The 19017-nt window shown below is 38.5% G+C and overlaps 2 protein-coding genes across 2 annotated transcripts; both read left to right on the top strand.

The window, feature by feature from the left end:
* The first annotated feature begins 3788 nt into the window (after positions 1-3788).
* Positions 3789-4481, top strand: LOC126839663 (uncharacterized). Its single transcript, XM_050575074.1, has 3 exons — positions 3789-3866; positions 3927-4076; positions 4135-4481. Exons 1-3 carry the CDS (start codon positions 3794-3796, stop codon positions 4479-4481), a joined length of 570 nt encoding a protein of 189 aa, XP_050431031.1. The 5' UTR covers positions 3789-3793.
* Positions 4482-16648: 12167 nt separating this feature from the next.
* Positions 16649-18562, top strand: LOC126839788 (uncharacterized). The gene is made up of 4 exons (XM_050575197.1): positions 16649-16793; positions 17444-17680; positions 18127-18177; positions 18261-18562. Exons 1-4 carry the CDS (start codon positions 16649-16651, stop codon positions 18560-18562), a joined length of 735 nt encoding a protein of 244 aa, XP_050431154.1.
* The last annotated feature ends 455 nt before the right edge of the window (positions 18563-19017 follow it).

Raw genomic sequence — 19017 nt, 5'->3', positions numbered from 1 at the left:
TTTAACATACCTAAAACTCCGGTTGTTTACTGCGGTAATAAAAACAGCGAATTAAATGATGTGCCAAAACATTTTATTCAAAGTATTACCGATGTAGCACGGAATATCGAGCAGCTTTTAAACGTTAATACCCCTATAAGCATGTCGACACAGGACGATAGCAACCATGACGCGGTCGCATTGCGACTCCGGTGGTGGTCGAGTGCTAATCACACTCGCCACCGCCGGATGGCGCCCGTGCCCGCTTTTCCCTCCAGTCGTCCGACAGGCCGCGTTCGCCGTATGGACGGGTTGGCCGCAGCCGCCGCCGCCGTCGCCGACCGGACACTTCGACTGGAAAACGTCTCGATGACATATTTTGTTTATTAAACCATATATTCATTGTATTAAAATAAATTCATACTTAATACCCGAACACCTGGCTACCCTTCAATCAACCATCTCCTTACCGTAACTACATCATCTGGCGCAGTCGGTACTTGACAGGACTTAAGGTAAGTGCAAATTTTAATATTATTTTTTTTTTAAATTAATCTTCTTTTAATTTGGCACTCCCTTTAAAGTCTAACGAACTTAGCTTAGCTAGACCTTAAGTTTAGTCTAGGCTCCCACCGTAAGAGAGTTTTTTCTCGAAAAAGTTACGATTTTGGGGTATTTTAACGCGAAAAATTAATAGGGTTTCTGTATAGAGTGTACCCGAGCGTGGTTTGTGCTAAAAATAGATATTAGGCAAAACCACAAACCCGCTGACCAGCCGCTCTAATCTGCCGGTAGTATTTCATTCGTTAATTTCCGATCACACGGTGAGGAAATCGTTCTTTCCGGGGGGGAGGAAACCCCTCCGGTAAAGTCGGGGTATTAACCGGTAAAAAGGGAGTTCTCCCGAAACAACCCGCGAAAAGTCGATCCTTTAAAGAGGGAGACTGGGTGTATTACCGGTCACACCCTTTGTCAAGTGCCGAAAAGAAATACCATGCAGGTTTTGCCCCTAAATGGTTGGGGCCGGTACAATTGGTAAAGAGGTTAGGCAGGGGAGTGTTTAAAACCCAAGGGAAGGTCCAGCTAAAGTTACATGTTTCGGCCCTAAAAGCATCTAGCTCTGGAGTAAACCCTTAAACAAAATGTTAATGTTCCCTGTGTTTCTGTTGATAGCATGGCTGAACAGAATCGCTTGTTCCGCCCGTCGCGACAGGTGGCCGCACACACGGCGATCCAGTTGAGGGAGCAGGCTCGAAAACTGTGGAAACTGCCACGGCGCTGGAGGGTCGACGGACCAGGGAGACCCTGGAGGACTGGACCCCGGAACGTATCCGGAGAGCAGAGCTCTGGGAGTTGAGGGCCAACGAGGTGGTGTGGGCGGCCTATGACCGCGGATTCGAGGACGGGGGTCGTCGACCACGACCAGCCGAGGGGCACGCCGCCGCCAGGTCACGTCGACCGCGACCAGCAGCCGCGTCCCACAACCACCGGCCACGCCAGCCAGCGCAAGACCGGCTGGAACAGCAGCGGCCCAATCATCGGCACAGCGTGCGCGATGGGATGGGGCGTTTCCGTCAGTTACCGCAGTCGTCTCCGCCACAGCAACCGCAGTCACCACCGCAACAACAGCCGCCACCACCACACCCTTCGTCAGCGGTGGATGTCACCGCGACACCGGTGGTTGACCTAGGTCAACGTGTTGACCCGGCAGGTGGATGGAGGGAGTTCAACTTTCTCCAACCGGACACGGTCCAATTGATGGAGGTTGCGCCGGACGTCGACGCCTTCTTGTCATCGGGCCCGACAGTCCTTCCGGATTGAAGCCCGACCTGTCGGACTGGGGGGGGAGTATGACGCGGATGGCGTCCGTGCCCGCTTTTCCCTCCAGTCGTCCGACAGGCCGCGCACGCCGTATGGACGGGTTGGCCGCAGCCGCCGCCGCCGCCGACCGGACACTTCGACTGGAAAACGTCTCGATGACACATTTTGTTTATTAAACCATATATTCATTGTATTAAAATAAATTCATACTTAATACCCGAACACCTGGCTACCCTTCAATCAACCCTCTCCTTACCGTAACTACATCAACCATAAGGCTGTCGTGAACGGCGGTCAATGCCCTCTCTGTGAGGAAAAATTCATTTCGTTTTCTAAATTAATTTCGAATAAATTTTCAGTCCGATTTTTGGATAGTTATCGCTTTATGGCTAGCAGTCTTGACAAATTAACAAATAACCTTGCCCGATCTGGCAAGTCTATGTTCTGTTCTGTGTTGAGTGCATATGGGGCAGACGATATAGATTTGGTGACTCGTAAAGGTGTTTACTGTTATGAGTATACACTCATGGGAGAAGCTTGAAGAACCGTGTCTACCACCGATAGAACAGTTCTATAGGTAAAATATAATAACTATATATAAACTAATAATAAATAATTTTTAACCAAATCATTTTTTATAGTTCACTAACCGAAAGTAATATTTCTCAAAATGACTACGACCACGCGTTAAAGGTTTTTAACCACTTCAAATTTAAAACTTTAGGGGAATATAGTTTATGGTTAGTAATATATATATGTATATATATTTATTTTAATTCATCATTTTATTGATAAATAATTATTTTTAGGTATAATGAGTTGGATGTACACATTTTATGCGATGTCTTTGAATCGTTTAGGGAACTTTGTATAACTACATATTCTCTAGATCCCTGTTTTTACTACACATTACCCGGATATTCTTTCTATGTTTGTTTGAAACATACTAAAGTTGAACTGGAATTGTTGTCTGACTACGATATGCTTCTAATGTTTGAGAATGGTAAAAATATATAAATTTACAGAATAATAATAACTTAATTAATATATAAATATATCGTTTAGGCATAAGAGGAGGACTGACACAAGCATCGAAAAGATACTCCAAAGCCAACCACGCTAAAACACCGTACTACAACCCTGCAGAGCCAAATAGTTGGATTATTTATCTGGATGCCACGAACTTGTAACTACTTATACTATATATATATATATATAATAAAACAGTATATTTGTTTAATTTACATATTATAATTACTTTAGATACGGATGGGCAATGTCTCAGGCTTTACCTTTGGGGAATTTCAAATGGTATGAAGGTGCATTCGGTTCATACAGTGAAAAATCTATAAAAAAAATGTGATAAGAAGTCGAAAACTGGGTTGATGTTGGAAGTTGATATAGAGTACCCTAGGTCCCTTCACGACAAGCATTCAGATTTGCCTTTTATGTGCGAGAGGTTAGCACCAGCTGGTTCTCGCATAAAAAAATTAGTCGCCACCTAACAGAATAAACAGCGGTATATTGTACACCATTCAATCTTGAAACAGGCATTAGAGGCTGAGCTTATTCTTAAAAAAGTCCACAGAATTCTAAGCTTTGACCAAAGTCCGTGGTTGGGGAGTTATATCTCACTTAACACGGAAATGAGGAAAAAAGCCATCAATGATTTTCAAAAGGATTTCTTTAAGATTATGAACAATGCCGTTTTTGGTTAGTATCTAAACATTAAAATAAATATAATATATTATATTATAATATCAAATTAATTATTTTTTAAACAGGTAAAACTATGGAGAATGTTCGCAACCGAATGAAAATGTCACTTGTATGCAGTCCTGAGTCTTGTCAAAGGTTAATTAACAAGCCTACATTTAAAGTTGTCACGCAATATAATGAAAACTTGTATGCGGTACACCTAAATAAGGATGTTTGAACTTTTGATAAACCAGTCTACGTTGGGTTTTCCGTCTTGGAAATTTCCAAGACGTTAATGTATGATTTTCATTACAATGTAATGAAAAAGTACTACGGTTGCGACATTGAACTACTCTATATGGATACAGGTATATTATTATTAACCAATTTTATTTTAAACACAATTATATTTAATATTACTTTTTCAGATTCTCTAATGTACCTGATTAAGACCAAAGATTTTTATGCCGATGTGTTGTCCAAACCGGGTTTTTTAGAAAAATTGGATACATCCAATTTTCCACCTTCACATCCATGTTATAGGACAGAAAGAAAAAAAGTTCCTGGGACTTTTACAGGTCAGTTAATAAAACATTTAAAAAAAAATAAAAAAACTATTAATTTTTTATGTTTTAGATGAGACCGGAGGCGACATTATTTGGGAACAAATTGCACTTCGAGCAAAATCTTATGGTTACATACTAATGGGGGCCGAACACATCAAGGCTAAGGGGGTCGCTTATCATGTGATTAAAAACCACATGACATTTGAGGACCACAAAGACTGTCTATTTCAGGGTATCAATGGAAAAGACCCAAACAGTTTCAACCCTTATCGAACGATGAATTCGTTTCGATCCTATAAACATGACATTACGAGCATCTCTACCGTTAAGCTGGCTCTAAATAGGAATGACGACAAGCGAGTTGTATTGGCAGACCGCTTACATACTCTACCTTATGGTCATTATAAACTTGAGTAAGTTATAATAACATTAGTTTGTACTTGAAAATATACTAATGCAAACAATGTTTTTTACTTACAGTGAGGAGCACGTGGAAGAGATATAAATTTAAGACTTAATATTAAGGTTATTTTACAATTTTTTTTGCTTACTCCCTTTTTTTAATTTTTTTGTAACATATATACACTTCAACTCTCAGACTTGTGCAGGCGTCCCCTCCCACTTTTGATGTAGTTTGTTGTGGATATATGATTAAAAATGTATTTAAATAAAACCCCCGCCCTCATTACCATTTATTTTTTTGTTATTTTAAATACCTAATTTTTTTGCCATGTTCTATACCACACTCTTAGGCTTGTTGTATGATTACATTATTAAAAAATGTAAATTAATATAATCTCACCTCAAACCTATCATGTAAACAGTATATTATTGTATATTTTAGATGTCTTGAAATATTTTTTTTGTTATGTTATATATATATATATGTACACCTCTTTGATTTGTAGAAAAAAATATGCATGTGACACACTTAGATAGTTAAGATATTATTATTATTTTTTACTTTTATTCTAAATAAAATAGACTACTATCTAATAAATAAAAAAAAAGTTATTTATTATTGAAATAATATGTTTTAAACTAAAATACAATGATAATATACAAGGTTATGAATTGTTTATGAACCAATTCCTTAATGCAACCATTTTATAAAAAGTACAGTGTGTAGGATTTAAATTCATATGAAATAAACATGAAGGATAGGAATCTTCAGCGTGCAGTTGGTTTAAACGGGGGCACCCGATGTCTTCAAGGTTAATTATATTGATATGAGGTACATATTCATGTAAAATATCTATTTTCTGTAGCCCTTTAACGTAAATAACTGAGAACGTTAAAGAATTTAAAGTTCTCGACACTTCTTCTGCTTCAACATCTCCATATTGAGGTGTCATTGAGTGATGATGTTTGGCTAACCATTTATTAACGCTTTGTGATTTATTGTTTGAATTTTGTGTAAAGCTATATTTAAATATCCAATGTTGAGTATTCCATGTGTCAGTTGCAATTACAGATAATTATTTTATTAAATACTTAGAGTCCGGAGACATAATACAATCCATATCTAAAATAGCAGAGGTCATTATGAAAAATCAAATAACTGTTTACTTTTTCAGTAGAAGGGAAGGAAGCGTTCTACTACTCTAGTATATGCCAAGCTAATTTTTACGGTTTCCCAAAATATTAAGAATGTCTATGATCGTTTTATTAGTTGAATACTTAAAAATTTCATTATCCTTAATTAATGATGTTATATTTTACTTTCTAGAGATTTAATTTTGTTAAGGTTATCGGATGCTACTTCTCGCGTCTCACGCAGCTGTTTTGTTATACTTGAAATTTGAAGGACGTTATTTCTAATGAGTTTGTTATTGCCGTCGTGTGATGAAACTAGAGTGTTTATAAATGTATCAGAAGTCTCACCTAACACGTTCATAGTGATACTGGCTATAATTGCTTTGACTGTTGACGGAAATCCTAACCATTTAACATACAATTTAGATCCTTTTGTTCGCACAATTTTTTCTACTAAGTAGTCGTGGGGGTAATTTGTTTTGGACAATTCTTCTGTGTAGAAGCAACCCAGTATAGGGTTATTTTTATAATCTTTAAGTTAATAAGTGGGGGGTTCTGTTTTGTTGACTTTAGTAATGCAAAACACCTCCGTCGACCAGTTCTGAAGGTATTTTTTATCAAAGAAACTTTTAAAAATTGATATTCTGACGTTATCACCAATTTTAAATCTGACTTTTTTATAAGGAATCACACGTTCGCGTAATTTAACTAGTGAGGGATTTGCATTAGCTTGTGCAGGTGTTAATCCTATAGAACTGTGTATAGTATGATTATATTTTTCAGTTATTGATGGTAGAATATCTATCCAATTATGTGAACCTCTAGCCGTGAACTCTCTATACATAAGAGTTTTAAGCGTTCTATTAAATCTTTCGACGATGCTTGCTTTCAATGTTAAAAAAGTTGAGTACCGTTTTACTTTATATTTTTCAATTAATTCATCAAACAACTTTGAGTAAAACTCCCCACCTTTATCCACTTGCAAAAGTTTAGGACACTGAGTATCAAATATTTTAGCCATTGCTAATGTAACCTCTTTACTGGTTTTTGATTTTAATGGCGCTGTGTATGCATATTTTGTATAACAGTCTAATACTGTGAGTAAATATTTATACCCAGGGTTATTAACCCTGGCATGTTGTACCATTTCACACAAATCTGCTTGAAACAAATCATTTTTACCATATAATACAACTCTTCTTCTAACAAAGTTTCTTCTTGCTGGTTTGTGTAGTTCGTTGGCGATTTCCCGTTTAGACATATGGAATTCGTTTTATTAATTTATACTCGAGTATTTCTTGCCAAATAAATGTGATTTCATTCGATACACCCGTATTACCTGCTGCTTGTGAAGCTAATAGTAATTTTAGACGTTCACACAATTCGTTTGGATCTTTCCAAAATATAAGCTCTTTTTTAACGTTTTTTCTTAATGTTAAAGTAAGACCGTCTCCTTTTTGGAATAAGCCTACAATGAGATTATATTTATTCCCACCTTTTCGAATATGCGTTTTGTTTTTGTTTAAGTGAACATTTGATTTTAATAACATATCTTTATAGTTCACCAAATCTGACTCAGTATAGTTGACTGGTTTTTTTGAAAAAATTAACTGAATGATACCCATGGTTAATGGGTATGACGTGTTATCTAAATAAACTGCATTTTCTTTAGCCTCGAACACTAACGCACACCCCCCAAGAGTAATTTGTCCATTTTTTTTATCGTGTTTAGGTCCGTAAAGTTTATCCAAATTATTAGACTTTAACAATGTTTTTATGCACGTGTTAATAAAGTCTTCTAAATCGGCCACATCATGGCTTTGATCTTGTGTCTGTACGGCAATATCTGTACTCGTTTGTACAGATTCATTTACCGGGTTTTCTTTTGATTTATTTTTAGTTAATTTTATATCCGTTAGTTTTTGGAGAGGTTCAATTATAGGATTTAGATTTTGTCTTATAGCATGTTCGGTTTTCGCGTTATTTTGTTTAAGATCTTTAAATTTTTGTTTAATATTTTTTCTAGCTTGTATTAATTACTTCATTAATGTGTAACTTTCCTCCGTCATGTTTGATCGATAAATGACTAAATCGCTATGTGAGTTAGACTCTATATAGTAACAAACGTGTCGAAATTGAGCCTATAACGGCCGTTATCTCTCTCAACGTCTTTGCTAATAACTATAAAATTATATTTTTCACGATTCCAACAGATTGTACAAAACTCGTTAAATTGATTATAGGACATATCAGAAGCTACATGATCATTGTAAATATGTTTTAAGTTGGTCTGATCCATTTTGAACACCACAAGAAAGTTTGCGTTATCGCGTAGAATTCTTTTATCTAAATATGAATAACTTTGTGCACAATATAATAAATCCAAATTATTATGCCGATCACGAGCAAAATATGCACGTATAACACCTTGACTTTCTGTTAAAACGTCATCGAAAATAAATGTGTTTTCGGGTAAAGCTTTCTCAGGTGGAATTACAATATCACTTTCGTTGAAAGTAAACATTGTTTAATCGACCGCCCGGATATCTATAGACGGGTTGGGTCGGATTATTAGCGTGGTTCAATTTTTAAAGGATTCTTAAGATAAAAAGGGATAAAATGGACTGTATGGTATGGAGATAAAAGACGGTACTGAACAATAAATAGATATGTAGAAATTAAATGCAATAAAAGTGTATGTATTAACAAATGATAATATTAATGTAAAACTATTAAATAATGGGGACAGGGGGGAGATTACTTATAATCTAATGCCACCCGGCGCAACAATATAGAACAACAAATATATTATAATAGACGGTACTTATCGACCATTGATTATTTGCACGTGTATTGACGTTGATTCGATGATGACCACACACATGAATCTTCCGACACACACACCACCGGTCGGCTGGGCGAGCTAATTATGCACCAGGGTGCATGCGAGTCGCATGGGCGATTTTATTATAATGCGTACGGAGGTACGAGCGAATCGCTAGGGCGATTTCAACAAAACACGACTATGTGTAGTCCGGGCGAATCGCTAGGGCGATTAACTATAATGCGTACAAGGAAACGCGCGAATCGTTAGGACGATTAACAACACAAAATTATTTTTGCTAATTAGCGACCATGAGGCGAAGGCTAATATGGCGGCGATGGAAATCGGCGCTCGCGTCGGGAACCAAAACGTTCAATGCGCACACCGGACAGAAGAACGAGCGAGAGTGTATCGAAAAGCATTATATTAACTCTATCCGGTAAACCGGTGGTAACGGCACAGACAGGGTGGCCAATTCACCACATACGTGTGTGTGTGTAAGCGGATCCAACAAACATCTTCATACCATCAATACCAGATATAATATCCTTTAACATTTTATATTTCGGTTGATCTACAGTTTTCGAGTGTAAATAAATGTTTTGAAACTTAATCCCATTAATGTTAGTAAGTAAAGAGTACACGCAGTTGGTTTTTCCCCCTTCACTAGGGGCTAAACTTAAGGCGCGGATTGACTGGTAGTAAATAGCCATTTTTAGACTTAGTCTGATACATCTGCAAAGGATCCGCGTTTAAAACTGAAAGTTTAGTAGCTTGTGGTAAAAATATCATAACGGTATAAATATATCTGATTAAAAACGTTATGGATCATATGATGTCTACACGTCGAAAGAACAACACCAACAAAGGTGGTGGTATACTAAACACTGCTATAAATAATCTTCCATTTGAGTTACATTTACCAGGATATAGGTAATTAAAAATTAGTCATAAAAATAATGATTAAAACTAATATTTTTTTTGAAAAAAATTAGATTCGCAGGTCCCGGGACTAAATTAAAAAAACGGCTTGCACGAGGTGATAGAGGTATGAATAAATTAGATGATCTATATCGAGATCATGACATTGCATACGATAAATCTAACTCTCTGAATGATAGACACGAGGCTGATAGAATATTAGAGGATAATGCATGGGAACTAGTTAAATCTAAAGACTTAAAGAACTTAAAGAAAAAGCCGCTTCTTGGTTAGTAACTACTGCTATAAAAGCTAAACGAAAGTTAGGTATGGGGGTTCAATTTAAGCAGGTTGTATCCACAGCAAAAAAAGCTGTTAAAAAGAGTACAGAGAAAAATATGACTAAACTGGCTAAAATCGCTATGGTAGCAGCTAAAAAGGTTGTGGGTAAAAATAAAAAAAATTAAGCTGTACCCAGAATAATAGCTATTCCTCAATCTGGAGGGTTTTTACCCATTTTACCCCTGGTAAAATTGCTGGTTTAACTGCAGTTGGATCTTTAGCTTCTGGAGCGAGTAATATTGTTAAAACTATTAATGATTTAAGGGCTTCTAAGAATACACCTGTCAAGTTGGGTAAAGGTTTGTATTTAACACCCTATGGTCAAGGAAAATATAAGTTAGGAAAAGGTTTATTTTTAGCACCTAAATCATCAGGGAAAGGAGTAAAAAAACCTAAAAGTAATAAACGAGGAAGTAAATAAAAAAACTAATATCAGAGCTACCCAAACGTGCATTATTTAATTTTGAAATTAATAAATGTGCGCGTCTTCTAAAAATATGCCATTACAGGGGAACCTGTTGTAGAGACACGTTGCCTGTTCATACAAGAAGCCAAGAAGCTTTTGTTATTAATTTATCTCGATCGGTTGACGTAGGTTCAAATAAAATTGATTTTTCTATGATAGACAGCATTGGAGGATTATTAGGTTTTGATACTGGAATAGTATATAAGCCTGATGTAAAACATGTGTCTTAATTTATTGTTAATATAACAAAAGTAAATTGTATAAATGTAGAGTGTAACTTGATAACATCGTCATTCGATAACGGAACTTCGAGTCATATTATCCATCAGTTCTACCCTATAGTGGGTGCAGGTTATAAGATAATAGAAGTACCTCAACATCTAATTTACTATCCTCTCATTACTACATATATATCACATTTGCGTGTACTGTTAACTGATCAAGACGGCGACTTGATTGATTTTAGAGGGGAACCAATCACAATTCGGCTTCACATTAAACAATCTTTATAAAATGGGTTTGAAGTTTTCTAATATAAATAGAGGCACAAACACTAAACGGTCTATTAAATCACACAAACGCAACAAGTCAACGTCAACACGTAAACACCTTAAGAAATCTAAAAATATTAACAGAAAAAAACTCAGCAAATCTAATTTGAAATTTTTAAGGACCTTAAACGCTCTCTAAAAATGGATGACTTGTATCTCAGTGTTACAGCTGTTTGTGTAGACGAATGTAAAATTATTGAAAAAGAATATCATTCGTTTTTACCATTCTCTACTTCTGCTCTATCAAACAACGACGAAATTCTTATTGCAATTCAAAATTCAGAGAGTTATTCTCTTCCAAGTGAGAGTTATATTTATATTGAAGGTAAATTAGAAAAACCTGCTGGCGCTGCTGGGTCTGTTCGTTTTATAAACAACGGGTTGACATACCTATTCTCTGAAGCACGTTATGAAATTAACGGTGTTGAAATTCAAAAAGTACGCAATCCAGGTGTAACGTCAACTCTTAAAGGCATGTGTTCATATACTCAATCAAACGTATACAGTTAAGCAAATAGTGCATTCGATGGTGTGAAATTTAATAATGAAAATTTTGCGTATGGAGACCATTTTTCCGGTATTATACCACTGAGTCATTTATTTGGTTTTTGTGAAGATTATAAAAAAATTATTATGAACTGTTCACAACAATTAATCTTGAATAGAGCATCGATTGATTCGGATGCTTTACACATATTTGAAACAGATGCTGCTAAAAGTGCGGCTCTTGTTGGAACAAAAATAATTCTTTCTAAGGTTGTATGGAAAATGCCATTAATTAAAGTTAACAATAAAGAAAAACTGGGTTTAATGAAAATATTAGATAGCCAAAAATCGATTGAGGTTCCCTTTAGGACTTGGGAACTAGCTGAATATCCTACACTCCCCACAAATACACGTCACTCTTGGTCTGTACGTACTTGTAACAAATTAGAGAAACTAAGGTATATTGTTGTAGGATTTCAAACTAATCGAAAAAATACCTATACGTCATCCATGTCCGTTTTTGATAACTGTAAACTATTTAATTTAAAAGTATATTTAAATACACAAGTATACCCCTATGAAGATTTTCGTGCCGACTATCCTAAAGGGTTATATTTACTGTTCTATAAAGCATATACAGACTTTCAAAAATCTTACTATGATCGGGATAGCGCTGCACCACTTCTTAATAGAGAACATTTTTTTAAAAATTATGCCTGTAGCGGTCATTGACCTTAGTCATCAGGATGATGAACTTAAAGTTAGTACTATTGACTTGAGAATTGAAATTGAAGCTTTAGAAGCTTTCCCTGCAAATACCTCAGCATACTGTATGATTCTACATGATCAAATTATTACTTACAACCCTTTTTCGGGTGATGTTAGAAAATTGTAATTTTTTTGTAACTATATTTACTGATTTGGATGACTTAACATTTTTTGTAAACCTTTTTTTTATGAAATTATTTCATGTAACCTTTTATATTATTCTATTTTATTTCAATATTTCTATACGTTATTTTGTATGAGTTAGTTTTAAAAGTAAAAAAAAATAAATAAAAACATTTCTAATTTTGTTAAATTAATTTTTTTGTTTTTTTATTTAAACCAAAGATTTTTAATAGTATATATTTTTTGACAAAGTATACACACTTAAAATTCCAATTTGCGTGGTGCCCAGGTGTGCCTTTCTGTTAGTTGAAAACTTTCATATGTTGGTGATTGTGATGAAAATTGAAAACATTGCGAATCTGACTCGTTCTTGTAATCAAAACTGGTAGGACCATCGTTCACATCGCAAACCTTTAAACAAAGTTATCATGTATTACAAAACTTATTATTATTATTATGAGTTTTAAAAAAAAGTTTTATACAATACCTTTAATGGTTCAAGTCGTTTGTTTAACTTCTTCATCCACACGTCGATCAATTCCTCCACAGCAAATCGTTTAATTTCACTTATGTAGTTGACTTCATCCATTGGATCTATCGCAGACGTTATAGTGTTGCATGAGACCTCCTTGATGTAGCTGGATAATTCGAATTTCGTTGTTTTTTTGTCAGGGAAGAAACGTCCATTGTAATACTTTATCATCATCTGCATTTGTTCCTTGACTTTTTCCAGGTTGATTGTTAAGTGTCTTTCCAAACATTCGTGAACTATGTATTCCATTTCAGCTAGTTTAACTAGATCCATACGATTGAGTAGAATGCGACAACCGTCTTGTGTTTGCGATTCGATTACTAATACATTTTCTTCTTTGTATATCATTTTAGTTAATAAAAGATTGTTGTCAGAGAAAAAGATTGTTTGTGTTTTTTTCCCGAATTCTCCATAATATTAGACAGTATATCACCCATTATTGAATATATAGTCTTCATATACTCGACGGTTATACTCACATATCTGGACGGTTTTTATAATATGAATCATAACACTTAACGAATTTTTAGGGTCGATTCCAATTTGAATGAATTTGCGACCGTTAAAGTCTAATGTATAGCTGTTACATGCGATGAGCTCGTTTGGTGGAGTTGGTGGAAAGTAGATATACTTTTGCTTTTTGTAGATTGCGGCGGTCGGTGCAGACATCTTGTTTATAGTTGGTTAAGTATTTTTTTCAAACAAATTAAACACTTTAAAAACGTACTATTGCATAGAACTGAAGAGCCCGAATATTGAACAACGAATGTTTCATACACCCCATTGCAACCGCGGTCTAAACAATTTATGAAAATGAATTGTGTGGGGGTTGGAACCAATAAAAATTCATCATTTCGATTTAGAGGGAGGATATCTTTAAAACAACGTTAAATGGGTTTATACGTGTCTTAACCTGTAGAGACCTGTTAAGCCGCACCTGCCTATAAACTGCAATGCAGGTGTAACTGCGAAATCAGGTCTTTTGTTGATGTATATAACTCACTTTTGTCGGCAACCGAGGATGCGGGTTGAGGAATTAGTAGAATTGCAGAATTAGTAGTTCACAAAAATAGAGCAAAAAAGTTTTATAATAAATTTAACGAAGTTTCTGAAGTTTGTAAAAACAGAAGAGACGTTATGGCCATAACATTCGATTACATGCAAAACCTCCCCCTCCCATTCATGCCAGTCCAGGAAATGTTCTACCTACGTAAGTTATAGTTATATGTATTCAATCAATATTCATGATATTGGAAAAAATAGATCTGTATTTTACACATACACTGAAGGGACCGCCAAAAGGGGTCCAAATGAAGTCTGTAGCTTTCTTAATGATTTTTTCAACACAATACCAGATGAAGTTAAGGAACTCCATGTATTTAGTGACGCGTGTGGTGGCCAAAATAGAAACCATACGGTGACTAGAATGCTTTTGGCTATGACAATGAACAACACATTTTCCATCATCCACCAATATTTTCCAGTACGAGGGCACAGTTTTTTGCCCTGTGACCGCAACTTTTCAGTGATAAAGCGAGCAGTAAGGAGGTTTGATCGAATCTATGTACCTTTTTTTCACATGCACCCATAGAATACTGGTGGGGGGACGTGCCTTGTGAGGAATTACTTCCCCCAGTCTCCGATGCCATTTATTGGGTATACTAAACAATAAATACAATCATAAACTTAAAAACTAACACACCCACTTCGGGTGGTGGCCTATTAACAATATTCACATTAGGCCACAACGAAATTTAGTTACAAGTTTATTAGTCTATACAAGTTTATGTACAGTCGGTGGAATGTTTCCGGACCAGTGACTCGCGCACACGCCACCCTTGCACGCTGGGGCTCTCAATTGGCCGGCCGCTGTCTAGCCTTCTCTGCTTCCTCCTTCTCTTTGAGGACCGACTCGGCAAAGCGGGCGACCGCGTTCCACGCATCAGAACTTGCAATCATGTTGGCGACCAGTGTCTCCGGGACAACTTCGCCGACGACGTTCTGGAGGTCCCGCCTTTGGGACTCCCAGGCCGAACACTCCACTAGCGTGTGATAGGCACTGTCCACCATGCCTTCACAGTGTGAGCATGATGGACTGGATGCTTTGCCGATCCTGTGGATGAATTCGTTGAAGCACCAATGCCCAGACAGCAACTGGGTTAGGCGGTAGCCCATCATCCCGTGCTTCCGTCCAACCCATTTCCGGAGGTCAGTGACGAGCGTTCTCGTCCACTCACCTCCTGTTGCTGTCCGAAGTCTGTCCTCCCACTTGCCGAGGGTAGCAGTCCTGAGGGGGGCCCGTTGTCCGGATCCTTCTTCTGCTTGCCGGCGGAGGCCGAACGCCTCTTCTCGCTCCCTCGCCAGCAGGTCGATCGGCGGTATCGCAGCCAGCACGTTGGCTGCGTCGTACGACACGGTGCGGTACGCGCAGACACTGCGAAGTACAGCTCTGCGCTGCACCTTCCTCAATTCCCCTACTCTGGCTTGGTTTAGCCCGCTGGCCCAAACCGGTGCTCCGTAGAGGAGAATGGAGTGGACGACACTGACGAGTAGCCTCCGCCTTGGCTCACGGGGGCCGCCGATGTTAGGCATAAGCCTAGTCAACGACGTGAGCGCACCCTGCGCTTTGACCGCCGCGGCTTTGGCGTGCTGCTTGAAGTTAAGCTTGTGGTCGATTAGCATTCCAAGATAGTTGATCGTCTCTCCCAGCTTAACTTCTACCCCGTTCAGGAAGATACGCGAATCGCTAACCTTGTACCTGCGCCTGATCATCACCGCTTCCGTCTTCTCGACGGGGAGTTGGAGATCCAGCTCCCGGAACTTTGCTACCACCGCACACAGAGCTCGGTTTGTCCTATCTTCCACATCCTCGACCGTCTTGCCGGAGGCGATGATCAACGTGTCGTCCGCGAAACCGATGACCGTCGCCTGGTCCGGTAGATCGGCTCGCAGCACCGCGTCATACGTAAGGTTCCACAAGGTCGGACCGACCACCGAACCCTGTGGAACGCCGCAGGATACCTCGATGGTGACTTCTCCACCGTCAGCTGTTGGGCACGCGACCCTGGCTGCTCGCTCCGAGAAATAGGACCGGAAGATGCGCTGCAGGTACAGCGGCACTTCCCATTCCTGTAGGGCCCGCATGATGTGGCGCCAGCCGATCGAATTAAACGCGTTCTTCACGTCCAAGCTGACAGCCACACATACTTTGCGCGCGTTTATCGCTGTCTGGGCCTCATCCCGGAGCAAACGCACTGCGTCGTCCGTCGATCTTCCCTTCCGAAAGCCGAATTGCCGGTCGGAGAGTCCACCTCTCTCCTCGAGGTGTTTCTCCAGTCGACGAACTAGTAAGAGCTCCATCAACTTCCCCACGTCGTTCAGGAGACACAAAGGGCGGTACGATGATGGCTCACCGGCCGGCTTTTGGCCCTTACGAAGCAGCACCACTCGGGCCTGCTTCCAACGGGTGGGGAAGCATCCTGCTTTGAGGCAGGCGTTGAGCGTGTCGGCTACAAAGTCGGGGTCTGCCTTGTAGACCGACGCCAGGATCGCATTGCTGATACAGTCTGGTCCCGGGGCCTTCCTTCTGCCCTTTACGCGTGCCACCGCTGCTCCTATTTCTCCCCGTGAGAATTCCGGAGCCTCCGGTGCTAGTGGCGGTAAGACAGGGTCGAGTGTCACTGCCCTGTTGTCCGGGAACAGGCCTCTCGTCACCTTCTCCAACGTGGCGGCTTCCATGCGGTCCGTATCTGGGGCCCCCTTAAGCTTTCTCATCACGAGCCTATACGGAAAGCCTCTAGGTCGATCCCCTTGGCAGTATTCCATCCTCGTACCTGGAGGTGGGTTGGCGGGCTTGCTGGGGTGGTGCCCGCGGTCACCTCGAACTCGATGGCGTGATGGTCGGATTGGTTGTCCACCTCTGACCGCACCCTCCATCCCCTTAACATGCGTGCAGCGGGTTCGGAGGCCATCGTAACGTCTACGATGGAGCCAGCACCCCTACCCACAAAGGTAGGTTCTGTCCCCTCGTTAACGATGATCATGCCCAGTGTGTCAGCAACTGAGACCAAGCCATCTCCGCGCGCGTTGGTTACCCAGTCTTCCCAGGTAGCCGAACGCGCGTTGAAGTCGCCCGCAATGATCGCAATGATGGAAACCTTACTGGCTGGCCCAAGGGACCGTACGCTGGTCTCCAACCTTTCCAAAAAGGATACAAAACGGGCTGGCGGGATGTTTGGCGAGACTTAACAGCTATAGATATGTGTGCCACCTATCCTTGCTGCCACGTACTCTACATCCCTCTCGACGGATCCCACCGTCACTCCTGTCCCGAACACTCCCAGGGCCGCTCGACCAGTGTCGGTGCTAGTTAGCCAGCCACCGACTCCGTGTACCTGCCTGTACGGGTCCGAGGCTATGACCACGTCGATCGCTTCCTCAGCGATCGTCTGGGCCAGGGTGTCCTGGGCCAGCCTACAATGGTTGAGGTTCGTTTGGAGGAACCTCATACACCAGGCAAAATAATAATACAACTAATACAATAATAAATATAATATAATATAATAATAAATAATACAACTTAACGAGGGTAGATCACAAAATGTAGTTTATGTTGAGAACCACAGTCAATTTAAACAAACTAACTGCATTTAGTATACGTGTAATCTAGTTATATTTAAAACAATAGAAGTATTTTTTCCAGTATTATAATAAACGTTTTATTTAAAACTTTCTTGGCTAAAACAAATCTTATCAAAAAAATACTATACAGAATTTATGAATAATCCTGAACACACATATTATGTGTGTATGTTTTTTATTTGGTTATAGATCATCTGAAGATAATAAGTGCTAAACAGCATATTGTGGTTAGTCAACTAGGTACTGGACTTGCAGTAACAAGAAGTCAGAAATTTAAATATTTGTTAAACTCGATACGAATGAGAAATTCAACTGCACTTTTGGCATCTGGATCAATCTCGGTGAAGGAGTTTTTGATTCAGTGCTGTCATAGTACTGACAGATATCTCGAAAGAGAACTTAATTGGCAAAACAACGACACCGATGGTATGTATGCTAAGTGAAAAAAAATAATAACATTGAGAAATCTTCTTTAATGATTCCTTTAGTGATTTACTATTGATAATTGATCAAAAAAAAAAGATGAACTCAATGAGATTGAGTTAAAAATTGAAGATGGATATCCATAATTTTAGTTGTACCTAACATAACGATTGAAAATAAATCTACACTTATCACGGAGGAAATTATTACAAAAATTATAAATAAATAAAAGAAGCTAATTTACTTGTTGTACCTGCTGTTTTAGATAAAAATACCTTTATAACAGACTTTATTTAAATCATGTTTTTTACTTTGGAAACTAATAATTTAAATTTCAATTACAGCTAGGTATTTTTAAATACCGTGTTTTAGCCCATTTACATTACCCTATTATATATTATTATAAAGCATATCGAATAGTAGATAATAAGCATTGACTTTGATTACAGATTCTGAAGATGATGTGGAAACCACAGGTCCTGATGCTAACGATGTAGTTGGTGTGTATAAAAATCAAATTGTTTTATCTAATATTATTTTAATTTTTAATTTATATTGTCTACTTACTTTTGATTAAATCTAGAAAATTTAACATACAGTGAAGAAGACTTTATTGTCCCGGAAGACATGGTGCTGGAAGTTTGGCAGGAAGATTTTGATAATGAAATTGTTGTGCCATTTGTTCGTGTGCCATTTGTTAACGATGGACAGCTTTCCTCCAATACCGAGGACACAAGGTGTGTTGTTTGTGGGGACAACCCTCGTACCCACGCTTTAATACCATGTGGCCATAAGGTTTTGTGTTTCGATTGTGTGGCCAGGTTGGAACACAACCGATGTCCCATTTGTAATAGCGTGTTCGACAGTTTTTTAAGAATATGGTGAACTATAGTAAAAAACTGTAAATATTGTAAAAAAAAAAAAAAGTAAAATTTGTAAATAATTGTAAACAATTTTAAATAATAAACATTGTAGTATTTAATTTTTTTTTTCTTAATAATTTACTTACCTAGTGTGTGTGTTAATATGACAAAGTAAAGATTTCATTTGTTAACCTCAAAAAAATATCTGGTAAAAGTTAAAACTAAGGTTCTTTTAGTGGCCTTTATAAGCAAAGACCAATATGAAGTGGCCATGTTTTTCGGCTTCGATAGCTTCGACGTTCTCTTTGAGCGTTCTCATGTCCTGGTCGCTTTCTGCCAGGCACGCATTTGTCGGCTGCTGTTGTGGGTTCTCTCTGATTGCCAGGAGACAATCTAAGCCGCGCACAAATAATATCAATTTGTCAGCCGCCTCCTTCACAGTTTCAGGCAACTCAACGTTTGCCATTGCCATATGAG

This window comes from Adelges cooleyi, unplaced genomic scaffold, assembly GCF_023614345.1.
Source record: "Adelges cooleyi isolate 19-005CV unplaced genomic scaffold, UGA_ACOO_1.1 ACOO_flye_CR_arks_rails_tigmint_CR_PRNA_307, whole genome shotgun sequence".
In the NCBI taxonomy this organism is placed as follows: domain Eukaryota; kingdom Metazoa; phylum Arthropoda; class Insecta; order Hemiptera; family Adelgidae; genus Adelges; species Adelges cooleyi.
The sequence above is the reverse complement of the archived record's forward strand: the minus strand, read 5'-3'. Positions and strand labels throughout refer to the sequence as shown.